This window comes from Vicugna pacos, chromosome 2 (genome assembly GCF_048564905.1).
Source record: "Vicugna pacos chromosome 2, VicPac4, whole genome shotgun sequence".
Classification (NCBI taxonomy): domain Eukaryota; kingdom Metazoa; phylum Chordata; class Mammalia; order Artiodactyla; family Camelidae; genus Vicugna; species Vicugna pacos.
Window position 1 is genome coordinate 67160664 of NC_132988.1, and position 18379 is coordinate 67179042.

The following is an 18379-nucleotide window of genomic DNA, read 5'->3' on the forward strand; positions in this document are numbered from 1 at the left end:
CTGAAAAGACACATTGCAAAAAAGAAAGTCAGAGTGGCCAACAAACATATAAGGTGCTTAATTTCAAAGTAATGAGGGAAATGCAGAGTAAAACTTTAATGAGCTATAACTGCACATCTACCAGATTGGCAAAATTTAAAAAAAAGGTCTGTTTACACCAGTGTTGAGCAAAGTGGAAAAACAGGACATCTCTACTGCTCAGGAAAAACTTTTGTTAGTATCGAAATAATTTAAGATGTGAATACCCTATGGCCAAGCACTTCCATTCCTAGGCATAAACTTTAGTTGTACTAGGAGATACATACAATGTTCCTTGTAGAACTGTGATTGCCCCAAACAGAATACATCCCAAGTTGTCCACAGTCAATAGGCTGAATAAATAAGTAGTGGTATATTAATGCAAAGGTAAATTATACATCAATGAAGATGAATGAAGCATGGTTATAAGCAAACATGGATAAATACCATGCTGAAGGAAAGAAGCAGTCACCAAAGAGTACAGTATGATTCTATTTATATTAAGTTAAAAAAACCATCAAAAGTAAACTGTAATGTTTAGGTATATACATAGGTGGTAATGCTATAAATAAAAACAAAGACACAGTTATCACTAAAGGGACAATACTAGCTGCCAGAGGGTACATGTAGGGAAGCTGACTGTGACTGGGAAGGACTACCAAGGGAGTTTCTGGGCTGTTGTCAGTGTTCTATTGATTCGAGAGCTGTTTGAGTAGTTACTTTAAAATTATTTCTTAAGTTGTGTATTCATATTTTATGTACTCTCTTGAATATATATATACATATATCTTAATTAAATAAATAAAGCTAAGACATGGCAAGAGAAAAATGAACAAATTACCTACTGAATACTTACTGTGACCCCCAAGACTGCAATTTCCTGATTAAATTTTAAATTTGTTAAAAGTAAAATTAGTTAAACCCGTATCTAGTGATTATATACTAAATGGTTATATATTCACAATCACAGTGAATTTTTGGTAACATTCATTACAGTTGAAAGGATTATTAGGTTAAGAGATTGTTTTCCCCTCAAGATCACAAGAAAACAAATTTTCTGTCTTCATTTTTCCAATTATAAGATAGTGACTTTAAACATTCTTGACTTATTTTATGCCTTGTCATTGGCTCCACCAGGGAGTGCTATAATAGCCAAAAAATAAAAATAAAGATACATATCTATTTCCAAGTTCTACCTTTGGGACAATTTAGAGGAACTTACAGATGAGCAACATAATGCTCTGAATTCTAAAAAAAGAATGGACTTTAGAAATCCCCAATCAACAGTGTAGGATTTACCAGATTTTCTAGGTTTTACAAGGTCACCACCATTCCCTTCAACTGTTTAACAGAATTTCCCGGAGCCAAAAGCACTTCAAAGTAATGTCCCTCCATATCCAGTGAATGTTGTGTCTCCATGATTGCAAACCTTGAAAACTAGGAAACACCAAGGCAACACTACTCATAAAATGAAGAGTAAAACTGGAATCTCTGGAGTCAGCTATGGAACAGGATTTACAAAGATACTGTCAAATTACTTAATCATTTTTAATAAGTAAAAAATCACTCAGTTGTACCGTCTAATCACTAATTTTTGCATCTGATATTTCAATCACCAACAGTGATCTCATGGTACAGAAATAAAACAGATAATGAAAAAGCTGTCATTAAATTCACACTGGCTTTCCAGCTGAGTAGAACTAAATAGAAGAGATTAATGGCAATAACCATTACCTACAGAAAAAAAAAAAGACAAAATGGTTTCAGGTTTAATCATAAAATGAATTCAATCCTCGTTAATTTTGTTTGAATCTGCTAAAGTACTGATCTCTATAAATAAGAACTGATAGCATAGTGCTAAATTTAATTCTGAAGAGATGTGGAGATTTAGATCAAATATAAACAAGTGATTAGATCACAACTGAGAATTACTGAAAACTACTGGGAAAATACCAGTCACTGTCATAGAGCACAAAACAAGTGAAAGTGGGAAACTAGCTTCTTAGAGAAGTTCCAAGCCATAGAGCTTTGATATTCCTGGATTCAACTTTGAGTATACTAATTTTAAACATTATACTTGTAATATAAATGATGGGAGAGGGTAGGATATGGTGAATCAAAATTAAACTGCTTATTTGAAAGGTAGCCATTTCCTTTAAACTCATCCTGTCCATTTATCCTCACCTCCAATGCAAAGATCATCCTTTAATCATACAAATTCACCCTCCACTCCCAAATATATTTTCCCAGTTGGATGACACTTTTACAAAAGAATGAAACAATAGAGCTGGCTGACTTAAGTAATTTAAACTACTTGTAAGCAGAAAAAAATGGAGGTTAAGTACAGAGTATGAAAAGACACCAAACTGGAGTAATACTGGCCTGAATCTAGTTTTTAATTTATCAAAGTACCTATTAATGGTCTGAACGGGAGAGCAGAAGGAAAGTAGCTAGAGAGAAATAACTTATTTTGTGTAAAATAATGCAAATTGCTTAAGAATGCATAGTAGCCTAGGAAATGAAAGAAATATTTGCTATTTTCACCGAATTCAGTGTTGAGTACTTTACATCATTTTAATGAAACTATTTCTATGAACATTCGCAATAGTTCTTATCAGAAACAGAAAGTTTCTATCAGTAAAGACCTAAAAATATAAATTTTTATCTTTGTCAATTCCTTTTCTGGGAATGTGGAATTAAATAATATATTTCCCTTTAAAATAAAACATTAAATTGTTTTTTTCTGTCCATTAGGTTGTTGGAAGAAAAAAAAATCAAGACTCAACTAGTGATAATTTTTTTAATTTCTACTTTTCATCTATTTCTAAGGACACTCTCTCTACAAAAACTTTTAGTCTTATATACTCTGACAATCAGGTTTAGAGTTTCAAATAAATAAAATAGCCACATTAGAAGGCATACTGAAGAATCAAATAACTAGCCATATTTATCTGTTCACATTCATGGATTCTATAAGAAGGACATCAGAGTCCATATAACATTGTTAACATTTATCCAGTTTAACACCTATCACTGGACACGCTCATAACTCACAACACTGATGCTATTAACAAAGATCCTGCTTTTGAGGGGACAGTGATAAAACAAACTGGTTAAACTAGCAGAGGTAATAGGACAGTAAACTGTACAATTTTAAATGTCTATTCTTCAACCACTGTTATCATCCTTCCTCTTCCTACTGGTGTTAAATCCAAAGTCTAGTCATGAGAGGTGCATAGAGCCAAATGCTATTTGTATAGAAAAATGGGCCTGAAATACTAAACAAAAAGAAATTCGTAAAATAGGATTAAACTTTTTGGATAGCTGCACTTGTCACTTTCAATTTCTTGATTTTTTTATCTCTTCTGGCCTTGGATATGCATTTTTCCTTCTTTTCATCCAGAGAGGTTAATACACAAATTTTTTGTAAGCATTAAAAAATGGCATTCCAGTTCAAAGTTGCTTGTGATCGCATCACATCCACACATGAAGCACTACACAAGTATATACTATGCTTCAAAATGCTTTATAAATCTTCAGTGTAGTTTTCCACTGATGTTTCCGTTAAATTAAGGCTTCATCAAACAGAAATCCATAGCATTACGAGCTGATCTTTTTAGCTCCTGAATTGAATGCATTCCTTTCCAAAATCAAGTAGTCCTAGAGTAAATTTAAGACAAGTTCTGTCAGTCAGTGTCATGACTAAAGTAGTATCTTACTGGAGGTCCAGGTAAATCTTCATCTCCATCAGTATCTGGAGCAAATGACACAGTAAGATCCACGTATTTCTTTTCAGAAGAAGGTTTCACAAGTTTATGCATTCTAAGAAAAATAAGCAAGGACAAATAATTTGGTAAATTCTGTAAAATGAAAGAGTGATTTGCTGATCAATGTTACCCAAAGAATCGGGGCTTGTTTAAATTTATTTTTAAATCTAGTAATTCACCTGCTTTCATATAACTGTCTTCTTTACTAAAAGCTCTAAAACCGAGACACTCATTTACCTAACAGTTAATCAATTTTTACCACTGATGGTATTGATAAAGAATACAGACTATTTATTAAAAGAAAAAAACCACCCTCAAAGAAACCCAAAAGGTAAGCAGTGTTTTAAAAAAACAAAAAACAAAAAACAACTCGTCTTTAAACTCCCTATAAAGTTTGGAGGGTTAGCAGACATCTGGCCCTGTCCAAAATATCCATATGGTTCATAAGCTGTTTGGTACACCCCAAAAGTTCCTTGATATTTGCAGGACTGTTTGGTCCTGTCTAAAACATTGTAAGACATCTGGGCCACACTAAAAAGTCCTTGACGTTTGGGATTGTCTATAACCACCTGGCATGGATCCAATTTCAAGGAATTTTTGGTGTGGACCAAAATATTTTATGGATGTTTTGAACAGAACCAAATGTCCTGCAAGGAGTCTGGAAGCATAAATTCTTTTCAAGCATTTCTATGTAGAGAGTAAAAATCAAGCCAGATTTAAACCTTCAAGTGCAAGCTACAAAAATCACCGTAAAAGATATTCTTAAGTTTTTCCTTTCCTTCATATCCCATGTATATCCTGCTTACTAAAAAAACACTTCACTTTTGCTACTGTCACTGATATTATCATAAACCAAGTCATCATCTATATACCCCTCAGATTACTGCATTAGCTTTTAGCCAGCTCCCTCCAGTCTCTTTCCCACCTCCAATATATTCTGCTGCCAGAATTTTCTTAAAATGCAAATCTGACATTATTCTCCTGCCTAACGATGTTATCTATCATATATCATGTATCTATCTCATGCTAGGCTCTGAACTATGTACTGTATTTAGTCCTCAATAACAGCTCTTTTCATTTTACAAAGATATTTTGCCCCATCTACAAATTTTCATTCTTCCCACAATTCATTCTTACCATCTCATCCGTAAGTCATTCCAGATAACTTTATTTCCCAAATAGATTATGTACACTCTTTATTAGCTGCATAATTTTGAACAAACTATTGTTTTTGCCTGATGTAATCCTTTTTCAAAGATAGCTCAAATGAAATTTACCCTAAGCTGAAGTTTGATACACTAGTGCCCATAGTGTTCTGTAAAAAACTTTATTATAATAATTATTCAGTTACATTTTATTACTAACATGTCACTTTTCTTTAGTAGACTATAAACTCCTTGAGGGCAAGGGCTATTTGATAAAATGCAAGATGAAAAAATATTCGCAGCAGTAACATTTATGGGATACTTCTTACTTGCTGTAACACTGCTAGCCCTCACTATTATTTTAATGCTCAATAGCCTTGGGCACAATCATTCCTATATGTGGACAGAAAACTAAGTTTGAAAAGAGTTCAGTAAGCTATTTAATGTGACAAGACAATTAAGGAGCTACACAAGGATGGCAACCCAGGTCTTTCTGAAGTCAAGTTTGTCTAGCCACTTACAGGTACTCAATAAGTATTTGCTAAATGCATAATGTAATAAAATGAGAAGTATCATTCTCAAAACATATCATGCTGGAGGTTTCAAATACTGGCCAACTCTATAAAGCATTTTCATGAATTATCTGCAGTAAAATTTAAATTCCATTAATCAATGCACTTCAGGACCAAACATTCCACTCATCTAGGTAGTAAACAATAAACACTACTATCAGTTTATCCAAAAGATACTTAGGGATCTAAATGAAAAACAATAAGGCAAATTAATGTCATAAATAATATAATAGTAATTTTATTTAAAAAATAGATAATTAAACCCAGATTATAATAAAAATGTGATTAACCTTATTAATAATCAGTTAAACTGACAAGCATGTTGAGGCACTCATCATGCAGAGGGTCATTTATTTGTGACAAATATTTTTATATGCTAATTTCATGTAAAAAGTTTTAGAATTTCTTATTAAGGTGTAATTGACATAACATTATATTAGTTTCAGGTGTGCAAGGTGATGATTTGATATTTGTATATACTGCAAAATGAACAACAAATATTTACTCATGCCTATTATGTGCCAGGCATTGGTCTAGGTGCTTGAGACACATCAATGTCCAGATCAAATATAGATTCCTGCCCTTGTGAATGAAGCTTAAGTTCTAGTGGGGGAGGAGACAGATAATAAGTAATATAGTAGATATAAGACAGTGATAAATGCTATGAAAGAGAGAAAAAGTAGAGCAAAGGGCTAGATTAGGTATGCTAAGCTAATATTAAGTAGGGTTCAGAGAGGCCTCTTCAGGAAGTCCAGAGACCAGAGATGAGAGTTAGATGGCCATCTCAGAAAGAGTTGCAAACAGATGGAACAACTAGAGCAAAAGTCTCATGCTGAAGACTGGAATGTTCAAGGGAAAGTAACTGGAATCTTGTACACAAGGGGACAGAAGTATGAAAGGAACTTAGAGAGATAAGTGGGAACCAGATCACTTAGGGGCTTGCAGACCACTGCACAGACTGGCTGTTTTTGCTCCCTCTCTTCTTTTGGGTTTCTGCTCAAATGCCAGCTTATCTGGTGAAAATATGACAGGCAGAGGGAATACCTGACTACTCAATAAACTGTACCAACTTAACACCTCCTATTCTGCTTTATTTCTCCATAGCACTTACCACCATCTGACATACATATCTAATGGTTGTGCAAACTCTTCAGGGAGGGCAGGAACTTTGCTTTGCTCATTGCTGTATCCCTAATGCTTACAAAAGCACCTGGCATATAGCAGCCATTCTTAAAAAAAAACCTGAATAAATGAATGAAAATAATAATTTGGCATTTTTAAAAACACTTCAGCCTCATAAGCCTAGTCTTTGTGTGTGTTCCCATATAAGAGGTGGATTTACTTTTACTTCGTCTATTGACCAAATCAGGTTTCTAAGCCTATTAGCTTAAAAGCTGACTCTGAACTACAATAAATTCACAAGAGCACTGTAATGCTATAAATCTCACTTGATAGGTAGCCTGTGGAGCTTGGTAGATTCATGTCTTTACTACTGCCATTAGATAGGAGTAAATCACATATTTTATCTGAACTTCATTAACCTCTATATTTAATTCTCTAGTGTACATTCAGCTTATGTTTCAATTCTTGAGAATCTATTGCATATAATGTCCGACACTTACGTTAACTTCAATCTTTTTGCATGACCAGGCATTACAGGAACATAGAGCATTTTGACTCCCTGTACCACCATCGTTGGCTCAATTCCGTACTTCTCCTAAAAGTGCATACCCAAAAGAGAAATGATCAAAGCCTCATCCAAATATAAAATGCTGGGTGACAATGAATTACAACCAGTAGAAAGAGCACAAACTCCTGCTATATAATATTTATAAAAACTGTTATGAAATTATGCATAAAAACTAACAGACTCAAAACGACTGTAATGAATAATTGTCTCACTTTGACTGCGTTTATGAAATCCAAGAGGGTGAAATCTTCTTTGCCATGTATAGTCCATCTGTCCCAAATTGTAAATGATATTCCATTTCTGTTATAGAAAAATATTCAGAACAAAAACATTTACATTTTCTTCCCTTTAGTAATAACATAAAACCCCAGAAGTCAATTATTTGTGATTTAGCTAGATACTAATGTGGGAGAAAAAAGAAAAATATAACTTTAAAAATATTCCATTATCTTATTTCCCCATCACACCACACAGGTAACCACTTTTATCAGTACCCTGTTGATCCTCCCAGTGTCTCATTATAAAGTATGCCTTAGCAAGAGAGTTCTGTCTCTCTGTCTCTCTCTCTTAAAATAGCTGCATGGGTTTCACTGTGTGGATGTTCCAGTCTCCTATTAATGAACACCTGGATTGTTCCCATCTTTGGCAGTGATAAATAATGCCAGAATAAATATCCGGTACATAAATAATTTGAGCTGAGTGTAAATGTATCTGTAAATTTGAAATATAGTGCTATATTTGCCTTATTATGGGTTATATTATTTTATACACTCACCAGTGATGTATGAGAGTGCTTTCTTACATTCTTGCCAAGATAGCAGTTTTCAAATTTCTGATTGTTACCAATTTAAAAAGTGAAAAATGGAAGTCCAGGGGAATTGTTTTGCTTTGTCATATAGCTTTTGGAATTAGATTTTTAATCTCATTACCCCATTAGTCAGACACTGGAGTGTCTTTTAATTCATCTGATTTAGCTAGACATAGATGAAACCATAAGAAAGTACAATGCTAAACAGTGTGACAGATTAAGTGTGAGAGTTCTATGGCAGTTTAGTCAGCAATGCTTCATGTCACATGCAAAAGAATGAAACTGGACTTTTACACCATGCACAAAAATTACCTCAAAATGCATTAAAGACTTGAATTTAAGATCTGAAACCATAAAACTTATGGAAGAAAACTTAGGTGGTAAGCTCCCTGACACTAGTCTTGGTGATTCATTTTTTGGATTTCATATCAAAAGTAAAAAACAACAACAACAACAACAACAACAAACAAGTGACACTACATCAAACTGAAAATCTTCTGCACGGCAAAGAAAACATCAACAACATGAAAAGGCAACCTACCAACTGGGAGAAAATATTTGCAAATCATCTCTCTGATAAGGGGTTAATATCCAAAATAAATATAAAGAACTCATACAACACAATAGTAAAAAGAACAAAAAACAAAAACAATCCGATAACAAAATGGGCAAAGGATTGGAACAGACGTTTTTCCAAAGACATGGATGGCATGTGAAAACATGTTCCATATCAGGTATGCGAAAAGATGCTCAATATCACTAATCATCAGAGGAATACAAATCAATGGCCACAATGAGATAACACCTCGTACCTGTTAGGGTGGCTATCATCAAAAAACAAAAGATAACAAGTGTTGGCAAGGATGTGAAGAAACTGGAACCTTTGTACATTCTTGGTGGGAACATAAAATGATACAGCAACTATGCAAAACAATATGTTAACTTCCTTAAAAACTTAAAAATAGAACTACCATATGATCTAGCAATTCTACTCCTAGGTACTTATATAAAGAAAATGAAAAAATTAACTTGAAAAGATCTGTATCTCCATGTTCACTGCAGCATTATTTACAATGGCTAACATACGGAAACAATCTGTGTCCACAGGTGGATAAATGGATAAAGAAAATGTGGTATTATATCAATGGAGTATTATTCAGCCATAAGAATGAAATCCTGCTATGTACAACAACATGGATGGACTTTGAGGACATTATGCTAAGTAAAATAAGTTATACAGAGAAAGACAGATACTTTATGATCTCACGTACACGTGGAATCTAAGAGAAACAAACAAAACACCCAACCAACTGACCAAACAAAAACTAAAAAACCCTCAAGCTCATAGATAAAGAGAACACTGAAAGTGCCAGAAACGGGGTAGGCGTGTGGGCACAGTAAGTGAAGAGAATCAAAAGGCACAAGCTTCCAGTTGTAAGATGAGTAAGTCATGTGCATGTAATGCACAGCATAGTGACTATACTTAATAATATGTATTGCATATTTGAGAGTTGCTTAGAGAGTAAATCTTAAAAGTTCTCTTCAGAAGAAAAAAAAATTCTGCAACTATTTGTAACAATGGATGGTGACTGGACTTACTGTGGTGATCATTTCCCAACATATACAGGTGTTGAATCGTTATATTGTACACTTGAAACTAACGTTGAATGTCAATTATACTTCAATTAAAAAAAAAGAGAAGAGAGGAATGCTACATGAAGAAGTAGCATTGTCCTGAAGTACTGGAAAGTGTTATATATACGAAGAAAAGGAGAGATGAAACTATTACTTTTCTCTTTTAAAATGTAAAAAAAAGGTATGTTATTTTCATTATGCAAAAGCAAAAGACCTTCATACATACCTGATTTCAGTTTTTCTTACTTCAGATGTCTCTGTAAACACTATAATTGGAATGGCTAAGTTAAGGAAACAATTTTTGTAAGCTTCAAAAGGGTAGTCACCAGCTACTTTGATCATTTCCAGTGCAACCTAGGTAAAAGAAGGTGATCTGATTATATAAAAAGCCCAACACCATTCATGAATTTAACTGCATCTATATAATTTTCTTGAATTCTTTTCAAGCATTTCTGTGTGAAGAATAAAAGCAAAATCAACTATACTTCAATAAAAAAATTAAAATTAAAAAAAGGAATAAAAGCAGCTTTTGGACTAGAGTAATATAAATTTCTTTTAAGTCTCTCCACTTAGCCTATTTCACACTTTCAAACTTTCAACCTGTTCTGCACATGTTAAACAAAGTTATCAAAAAAATTAATTAGACCATGTAATCTTCCTACTTTGAAAGCAAACAGCAGAGCTCAAGAAATATAGCAGTCCAAAATCATTTAATAGGAAAAATAATTACATAGCTTTTAAGAATAACACTATGGTACAGTAAAATAACTAGGGCTACTCTAAAGATTCTAAATCATTAAGAAAAAACTAAATTGAAAGAAATCCAAATCACTAACAGGAATTATATTTATTTTAAGGCAAAGAACTAAAATCCAATATAATCAAATAACAAAGATTATGGTAGTTCATTTTATTCAAGAAAAACAAGAGCACTTGGTTTGTATGGAAGATACAAAGATGATGAAGATGATCACTGTCTGTAAGAAAAATTATATTCTATCTTGACAGAGCTTTTTTTTTAATGTTAAAATGTTTGTATTATCTTAAAAGCTCAAAGTACAGATTACTGTATTTTCAGAAATACCTTACAAATTTAAATTATAAGATCAATATGTATTCTGCCTTCTCTAAGATCTGAGTGACTGGTTGCGAGTAGTATAATGGGGAAGAAAGGAAAGAAGTGATGAAAAAGAAGCATTTTCAAAGAATAATAATCTCACCAAGCCAGAAACTGCAGCAGTGGATGTTGCTATAGCAGGTATAATTCTACCTGCTATGCGCTTTGTTTTGAAACGGTCAGCTGGTTCAATGCTATACATTTTGGCACGAAGATTTGATGCAGCTGTGATGAAATCTATGTGTCCATTACGATCATCATCTTTTTCAAATGAAAGCACTGCCATCTGAAGGTCATCTGACGGTAACAACCAGAAAAACAAAGTTTCCTAGTAAGTGGTAAGGGCTTTACTAGGTAAAAAGCAATGTGGGTTCACTACTGTTAAAGAGTCCTTTTTGTTTAGGTTTTTAAATGACTGAACAACAAAAAAATTCAAGGAACTGAAGTTTTTGAAGAACATGAAAATGATGGCTTTAACACCACTAAATTAGAGAAGTTTCTATATTAAAAAAACTTTCTAAAAAACGGAAAAATAAGAAAGCCATGTATAACTGCTATTAAGTGGTTTACAATAAAAAAAAGTCAACATTGGGTACTGTTCAAAACTTGATTCCATAAATACTACTCTGAAACACTCTGATAACTAAGAACAGGGTCAGCTGATCAAATAAAAATGAGTATCTTTTTGACACATTTCTAGATTAGTGGTTCCCTGTATCATTCTGTGGACAGGTGTAGCTTGATATGTGATGAAATGAAAAAGTAAGATATGACAGTAAGTTTTTTCTAGAATTATAATTATTAAATTAGGATAACAATCTTTTATTTGCAAAATAAACAGTTGGCTAATCTATTTTTTTTTCCCTGAATTTTACGGTCTTTGCATAAAATCCCCAAAGTTTGGAAACTGCTGATTTATGTAGTAAAAAGATGATGAGCAGGTCTAAAAACATGAAATAATACAGAGCTAAAATAGTGTTTTTAAGGAATTAAAAGTTCAGTTTCCCTATATTTAAGACTATTTAGTAACGATGTCCTAGGTCAGTTTATATTTCCTGAGTGCAATTTTGGAGACTAAGAAGCCAAGAAGAAATGTCTATGGTTTTTTATCCTAAAGTGACTGGGACCCAGGGTTAGTGTCTACAAATACTCCATTTTTCTTCATTATGCTAGCCAAAAGTTAAGAAGGAATCACACAGTAGAATTTCAGACTAAAACAATCAGAACAACAACAAAGCAAACTTACATTTCAGGCTTTGAGGGTAGGGCAAATGGTAGAGAAAATGATGAATTTAGTCACGGTTAAAGATGAAGAGTGACTTTCATAGGAATATGAAATAAGTAATATTACTATTGTTACTATTATTTAATCCCACAACTTTTTGAGTATAGAGGTTAGCGAAAATAAAAATCTCTCCAGTTCAAAACATTTTCAATAAAGATTTTCCCTTACTTGCAGTAGCTTCATTAGATGAAATAGCCTTTTGTAGTTGGAAAACAGCATTCCTCTCATCTTCACTGCTAATAGGAACATGGTCTGGTTTCCTTGCAGTTTCATCTGTTTGAACAACCTTTTAATATATGTATATATATATATTCGTTAATGTCATCACATCCTACACCTAAGTATGATTATCCTATTTGTTTTATCAAATAAGTAACAAAGAGAAATATTCTATCCAGTTTAATCAGGTTATTAATCATTATGGACTAATGTATTTTATACCTTCCACTGGTAAGTAATGCTACATTATTTATATATCTGTTTTATAATCTATCTCCTCACACTGACGTATAAACTCTAAGAACAGGTATCTTTCTCTTGATCACTGAGAGAACCTAAAAATATCTAAAATAAACTTGTTCACAGTTAGTGTTAAAAATACTTACTGAATAGCTTCCAAGATCTGAGTTCATACAATTCTGTTAAAATTTCACACTAAAATAAGTTAATGTTAATCAACAGTTTGTGATTCTGACAAATCAACATCAAAACAAATTACATAGCTCTAGCTAGTGCAGAGCTCTTTTCTGTCTCCAAGGAAATTGAAGAAATCCATAAAATACATAATATGGGCATCTTTTAAATATTTATTGATTGCGGACAAGAAGTTCTTTTCCAAAGAATGTTTTCCTTCATATAGCTGCATGCTTAGGACAGCACATACAAGTAATTTATCTTTAAGAAATTACTTATCAGATATTTCATGAGGGCAGTGAAGTCAATATTCTCAAGCCAAGAAACTTTCAAGTTATATTTTTACATATTAAATATTATTATAAATATTTGAGAAATATTAAGGAGCCAAGGAAGCAGTAATATATATTTGCCAGAACGTGCAGATTATATTCTTGGCTGTGGTATCTCCTAACTAGAAGTGCCAGACCCTAAAGCTTCGGTGGGAGGTGCTCCAGGGAGCTGTGAAAAAGCATATTAATTCATGTTAAAATTGTAGCTCAACTGCTCAGGATAATTTACTACCCCTAAACTTTAATACAGAAAGAAGCAATTCAAGCTAGAAAACATACTGAAGGGCATTAAGAACAGTAAAGTTATTGATGCCTTTTTCCTTGGCTTCTGTCTAGCAGTTTTGCCCTATAGAAACATGGGCTAGGAATTTTCTTTATATAGGAATTTTGTTTTTCCTTTCTGTACTTAATATTCTTCATAAGCTAGAAGTCATGAACACTTCATTCAGTAAAACTATTTACCTGTACAAAATAAACTGCCTGTAAGTTTTCCTCTTCCCTAAAATAAAAATGCTGAGTGGAAGAGTGCATACACCACTTCTTACTTGAATTTTGCAGGGAGGCAGTCATTACTCCACATTTTCCAGTATAGTTAAAGGGTAAGGGGAACAGAAGGTTGTTTTGTGGATGATTTCTTTTATAGTGCACACAAAAAAGCATATAATGAACATGTGAAAAAGGAAAATATTAGTATTTTCAAACTTTCCATATTTACCCTGCTTAAATTTCATGTTTCATCTTTATTAATATTCCCTCTTTCCGCATCCAATATTTTTGCCTGACAAAATCCCAACTCTTGTTATAACCCAACTTTTCAGCTATTTTACAGTAGCACCCAAGTAGATAACTGCTTTTTCTCCAGCTACATTTAGTGGAATATATTCAGTGGAATTAACACTAAGTGGATCCTCAATACTATCTTGAAATCCTACTATATCTTCTAATTTCCCACTTTTCCCACTCCCCTGGGCAATCATTTTTTTTTCCAAAATTCTTCTATCTTCTCCCTGTCACTTGAAGCTACTAAGCCTATTTCTTTTTTTAACTTAGAAAATAATAATCTTTTTTTCTCTTACACTCAAACCAATCACTTACAAATCCTGTCAGCGTTACTAAAAAATATACACAGAATCCAACCCTTAACACAACTTCCCTGTTACCCACTACTTAATTCAAACCATCATCTCTTGCCTGTAACCTCCTAATACCTCTTTCTACTTCCTCTCTCATGTGTTATACAATCATTCTTAACACAATTTGCCAGGGTCATCGTTTTAAATATAAGTCAGATTGTGTCCTCTGTTTAAAATGCTCCACTGGCTTATCTCATAATAGAACACATAGTACTTATCATAACCCAAACTACCTCTCCAACCTCACCGTTTATCAATCTCCTTTTGCATATTCTCCTCCAGAAAAATCCTGGCTCTCAGTCTTTCAAGGCCTTTCTCTGAACTTGTTCCTGTTGTCTGCCCTCTCTCTCACCAGATAATAGCATTGCTCACTCCCTCACTTCCTTCAGGCTTCTGCTCAAATGTCACCATATCAGAGAAGCTTTCCCTTTGTTATCTCATAAAAAAATGATACCAGCTCCATCATCCTTTATTTGTTCTCCCTGTTTTAATTCTTATTAGCACTTATGCCCATAATGAAGTATCAAATAATTATTGGCATTTTTAATAGTCCATCTCTGGTCCATTAGAATATAACTCACACAAGAACAAGAATTTTGTTTTGTTCATTACAGGGTTATCCAGGTTTGGAATGAGATTTGATACAAGTAGAAGTTCAATAACTACTTGCTAAATGAATGAATTTGTTTGTACACATACCTTGTTGGAAGGTTTGAATTCCTGAATTTTTACTTCAGAAAGAATATTCAACAAGGCATCTGCTGATAAGTCCTGTTTTTAAAACAGTAATTTTATCAACACATTTAAAAAATTCTGAATTCTAAATCTAAAAACATCCTAAAAAAAGTCCTTCATCATTCTAAAATATTTGAATAAAGTATCATCTGACTATTTAGATCACATCTATTTGTGACATTTACCTTTATTTCTTTAGAAATATCATCCATAAAGGCTGGAAGGTGAAGGTGGTATGCGTAAAAAAAGTTTTTATTAGTCAACAAACCTGAAATCTTAGTTCTTTCTTTACATTTTAAAATAGGTAGTTTTAGGATTGGCTGTGAGTATTATATAGAATGCCTTGAGATCGGGAACTCTCTCTTAATCGTTTTACAAAGTTCCCTGTACAAAGCTATACTCAATATACACTGACATAGTAAATAAAATAAGTAAGTATACGGAATTCATACCTCTGGAATCAGGAAAACATTTAAATGGTTCAAGATCAACTTGGATAAATTTAAGGCTATATACATATTCATTGTTAAAAATTTGCTTAGAAAAAACTGAGACATACCTGCTTTTGAAATCACCTACAATTCAATCACAAAATTACCACTCTTCAGAAAAAGAGTATTCAACTGAATGCCACCATTTTTTACCAGACATTCTGGTATATTTCACTGTGTGGTAACTCAAAAAGGATTAATTTACAACAGGCATTTTTATCTAGATCCAAAATAGCCAGTGTTAGTTATGGATGTAGTTTATATTTTTCCGTTCTGCCTACCTACAAGTATAGCAATATATTTAACTCTATTATGCACTTGAGAAGAAAAATTCACTAATGCAGACCTGCCTGTTAAATAAAACTGTATTAGATCCTTTATTTATTAGTCAACGAAGATGATATCTAAGAGAATAGGTATAAATGATAAAAGTTAAGAAATGTCAATATGGGATAGCATTTTCAAATCTCCTGAAAAGCATGTAAGTTAATATCACAAAATAAGCCAAACAAATGTTTACAAAGAGACTCTCTAAGGTATATTTAAAAATTGTTATAAAATAGGTCACTTTGGGTTTTCAGAGTAATTGCAATAACTGAAGTTAATAGATCGTAAACATTTTAAAAAATAAACTAAGACTGCTTTTGTAAATATTTGTTTTCATACTTAAATTTAGAAAGCAAAATCTGACTTTCTTCTGCTTAGCAATGCTGCAATGAGAGTTTAGCTTTTGCTACATTAGAATAGGCAGAACTATCACAAAATAAAACACTTATATCAAAGAATGATTCTTATAATATACAAACACATTTTGATGATGCATTTAAACAAATTCATCTGATTCTAACCTTTTCTATCACTTGTTAGGGCTCAAAGAGTATCTTACCTCTTCTGTAAATGGAATGCAATAGACTGTAGCATATAATTTTGCAGCATTCAGAAGGAAACTGAAGTGCCTTTTGAAATTAAAGAATAAAAACGTGAATGCACAGTTTCAAAGAAGATGTTTAATTCATCAGAAACTAAAGCCTTTAAAATGCTTAAGTAATCAGAATTTTTGTTACAGGATTTTTTTTTTTAAGTTAGGCAATGAAATTCTGGTCTAGACCAAGGAATTGCAGAAATTATAAAAGAGGAAACATCAGATGTTTAGCCTCATAAGAACTAATATTCAGGTAGTAATCAAGACTACTTTGGGGACGGGAGTGGCTAGAAGTAGAAAAATTAAGGTAGTGAAAGACAATTCATTTTAATTCATAAGAAAATATTACAGATTTGGTTTTAAAGAGTGTATAATAGATTCAAACTAAGAAATGAGTTTGTTTAAAAACAAAAAAGGTAAGTTTTACAGGATTCAGGATAAGGTGCCTAGAATAAGCACCAGATGAAAAAACTAAGTACAGTTATTTGTTGAAAGGGAGGTTAACAAGGTAAGTGTTATTTAAAATACATACAGATAAGAGTGTGTATTGTGTGTACAATGTATATCTCACATAGATAGACAGGATATATAGATATTTATTTAAAGATCAACTCCTTTGAAAATTAATTTGAGATTATTTAGGGAGTTATTCAATAGTAACAATTTTCCCCCAGTTAACTGAAGTTTCTTATATACTTCTTACATATTTAATGAAAATAGGAAAACATTTGTTTTCATTTTACTTTTTTATGAATAATGTCAAAGAGATAACACTGTGGGTTCACTTTAAAAAAAATAAAATAACAAGGTTATTTACCATGTAAATGAATAGATACACCTATGGGTGGAGAGAAGAACTGTGGCAGGCTTTGCTGGCCAAAGTGATATGCTAACTCTTAGATTAAAAGAGATGTAATAATTTTATATTAAAGAGCCTGAGGTTTTCACTCTGCAGTGTAAACCTATACAGTTAGGAAGTTTACAATAAAAGATGTACGTAAAACCGGATATATATACTTACAAAGATTCATTTAGATCAAATTTTAATGGAGACGGGGGCCTTTTTGGTGATTGCCAAAACAAACCTAACAAAAGATACAAATATTATTTTCAGTGTCAGGAGCCAGTAATAAATTGTGTTAAATTTTCTTCTCAATATTTTATTATACTTACTGCCATCTTTCAGTCGTGTGTCCAGAGGGAAACAATGAAGAAGCTGAAGAGCCTATAGAAATAATTGAATTAAAAAAAAATCACTATTTAATATTAACCGAGGTTAAAAAAAGTCAACATACATAAAAAGATACACAGTGAAGTATTCCAGTCACCCTTGTTCTCCATCTGTCCATTTTCCTTTCACTGTCTCCATCCCTTGGAATAACCTCTTTGTTATTTTTTATCAACATTTACAGGGTTTTTTTGCATTTATAGCAAACATGAATGTAGATTATTTTATTCCTTTTTACACAATAGTGGCATATTTTACAAATCATTTCAAAGAGCTAATCCTTAAAACAAAAATAAAACCAGTAAAAATAAATAATATTTTTATTTTGCAAAGATATGTTTGAGATTTGCTTGAAAATCATTTGTGGGAGGGTCTACTGGGTGTGATCGTAGATGAAACAAGACTGCCTACAAGATGGTAATTGTTAAACCTGGTGACAAGTATATGAGGATTACATGGAGTTCATTACATGCTTTCTTAACAATTCTGTGGTTGAATTTTTTCATAATAAAAAAAGTTAAAAAGAAAACCTATAGAAGATAAGGAAGAAGAAGAGTTCTTTAGACTTTGAACATGAGGTCACTAATAGTCATGGTAAGAATAATTTCAATAGTTGTGGGGAAAGAAGACATATTTATTGGATGAAGACTTGGTAACAGTGAGTATAGAAGTATAGACTTTTCCAAGAAGCAGAGAAAAGAAGGAAGTGAAAAGCACGGATAAGTATAATCAAAAGACTTAAAAAAAATTTATTTTTCTTCAAGGGGAGGTAATTGGATTTACTTATTTAAATGGAAGTACTGGCGACTGAACCCAGGACCTCGTGCATGCTAAGCACACATTCTATCACTGAGCTATACCCTCCCCA

General features: G+C 32.6%; 1 protein-coding gene across 1 annotated transcript in view; it reads right to left on the reverse strand.

Moving 5' to 3' along the window:
- Nucleotides 1-2804: 2804 nt before the first annotated feature.
- Nucleotides 2805-18379, reverse strand: part of UBA6 (ubiquitin like modifier activating enzyme 6) — a 69526-nt gene continuing 53951 nt past the window's right edge. The window contains exons 24-33 of the mRNA XM_006217846.3: nucleotides 17457-17508; nucleotides 17305-17368; nucleotides 16248-16317; nucleotides 14835-14906; nucleotides 12206-12323; nucleotides 10856-11049; nucleotides 9862-9989; nucleotides 7405-7492; nucleotides 7125-7219; nucleotides 2805-3840 (exon numbers count right to left, since the gene is read on the reverse strand). Of these exons, the coding sequence (XP_006217908.1) occupies nucleotides 3705-3840; nucleotides 7125-7219; nucleotides 7405-7492; nucleotides 9862-9989; nucleotides 10856-11049; nucleotides 12206-12323; nucleotides 14835-14906; nucleotides 16248-16317; nucleotides 17305-17368; nucleotides 17457-17508 (1017 nt within the window). The 3' untranslated portion in view covers nucleotides 2805-3704. The remainder of the gene's footprint in view (nucleotides 3841-7124; nucleotides 7220-7404; nucleotides 7493-9861; nucleotides 9990-10855; nucleotides 11050-12205; nucleotides 12324-14834; nucleotides 14907-16247; nucleotides 16318-17304; nucleotides 17369-17456; nucleotides 17509-18379) is intronic.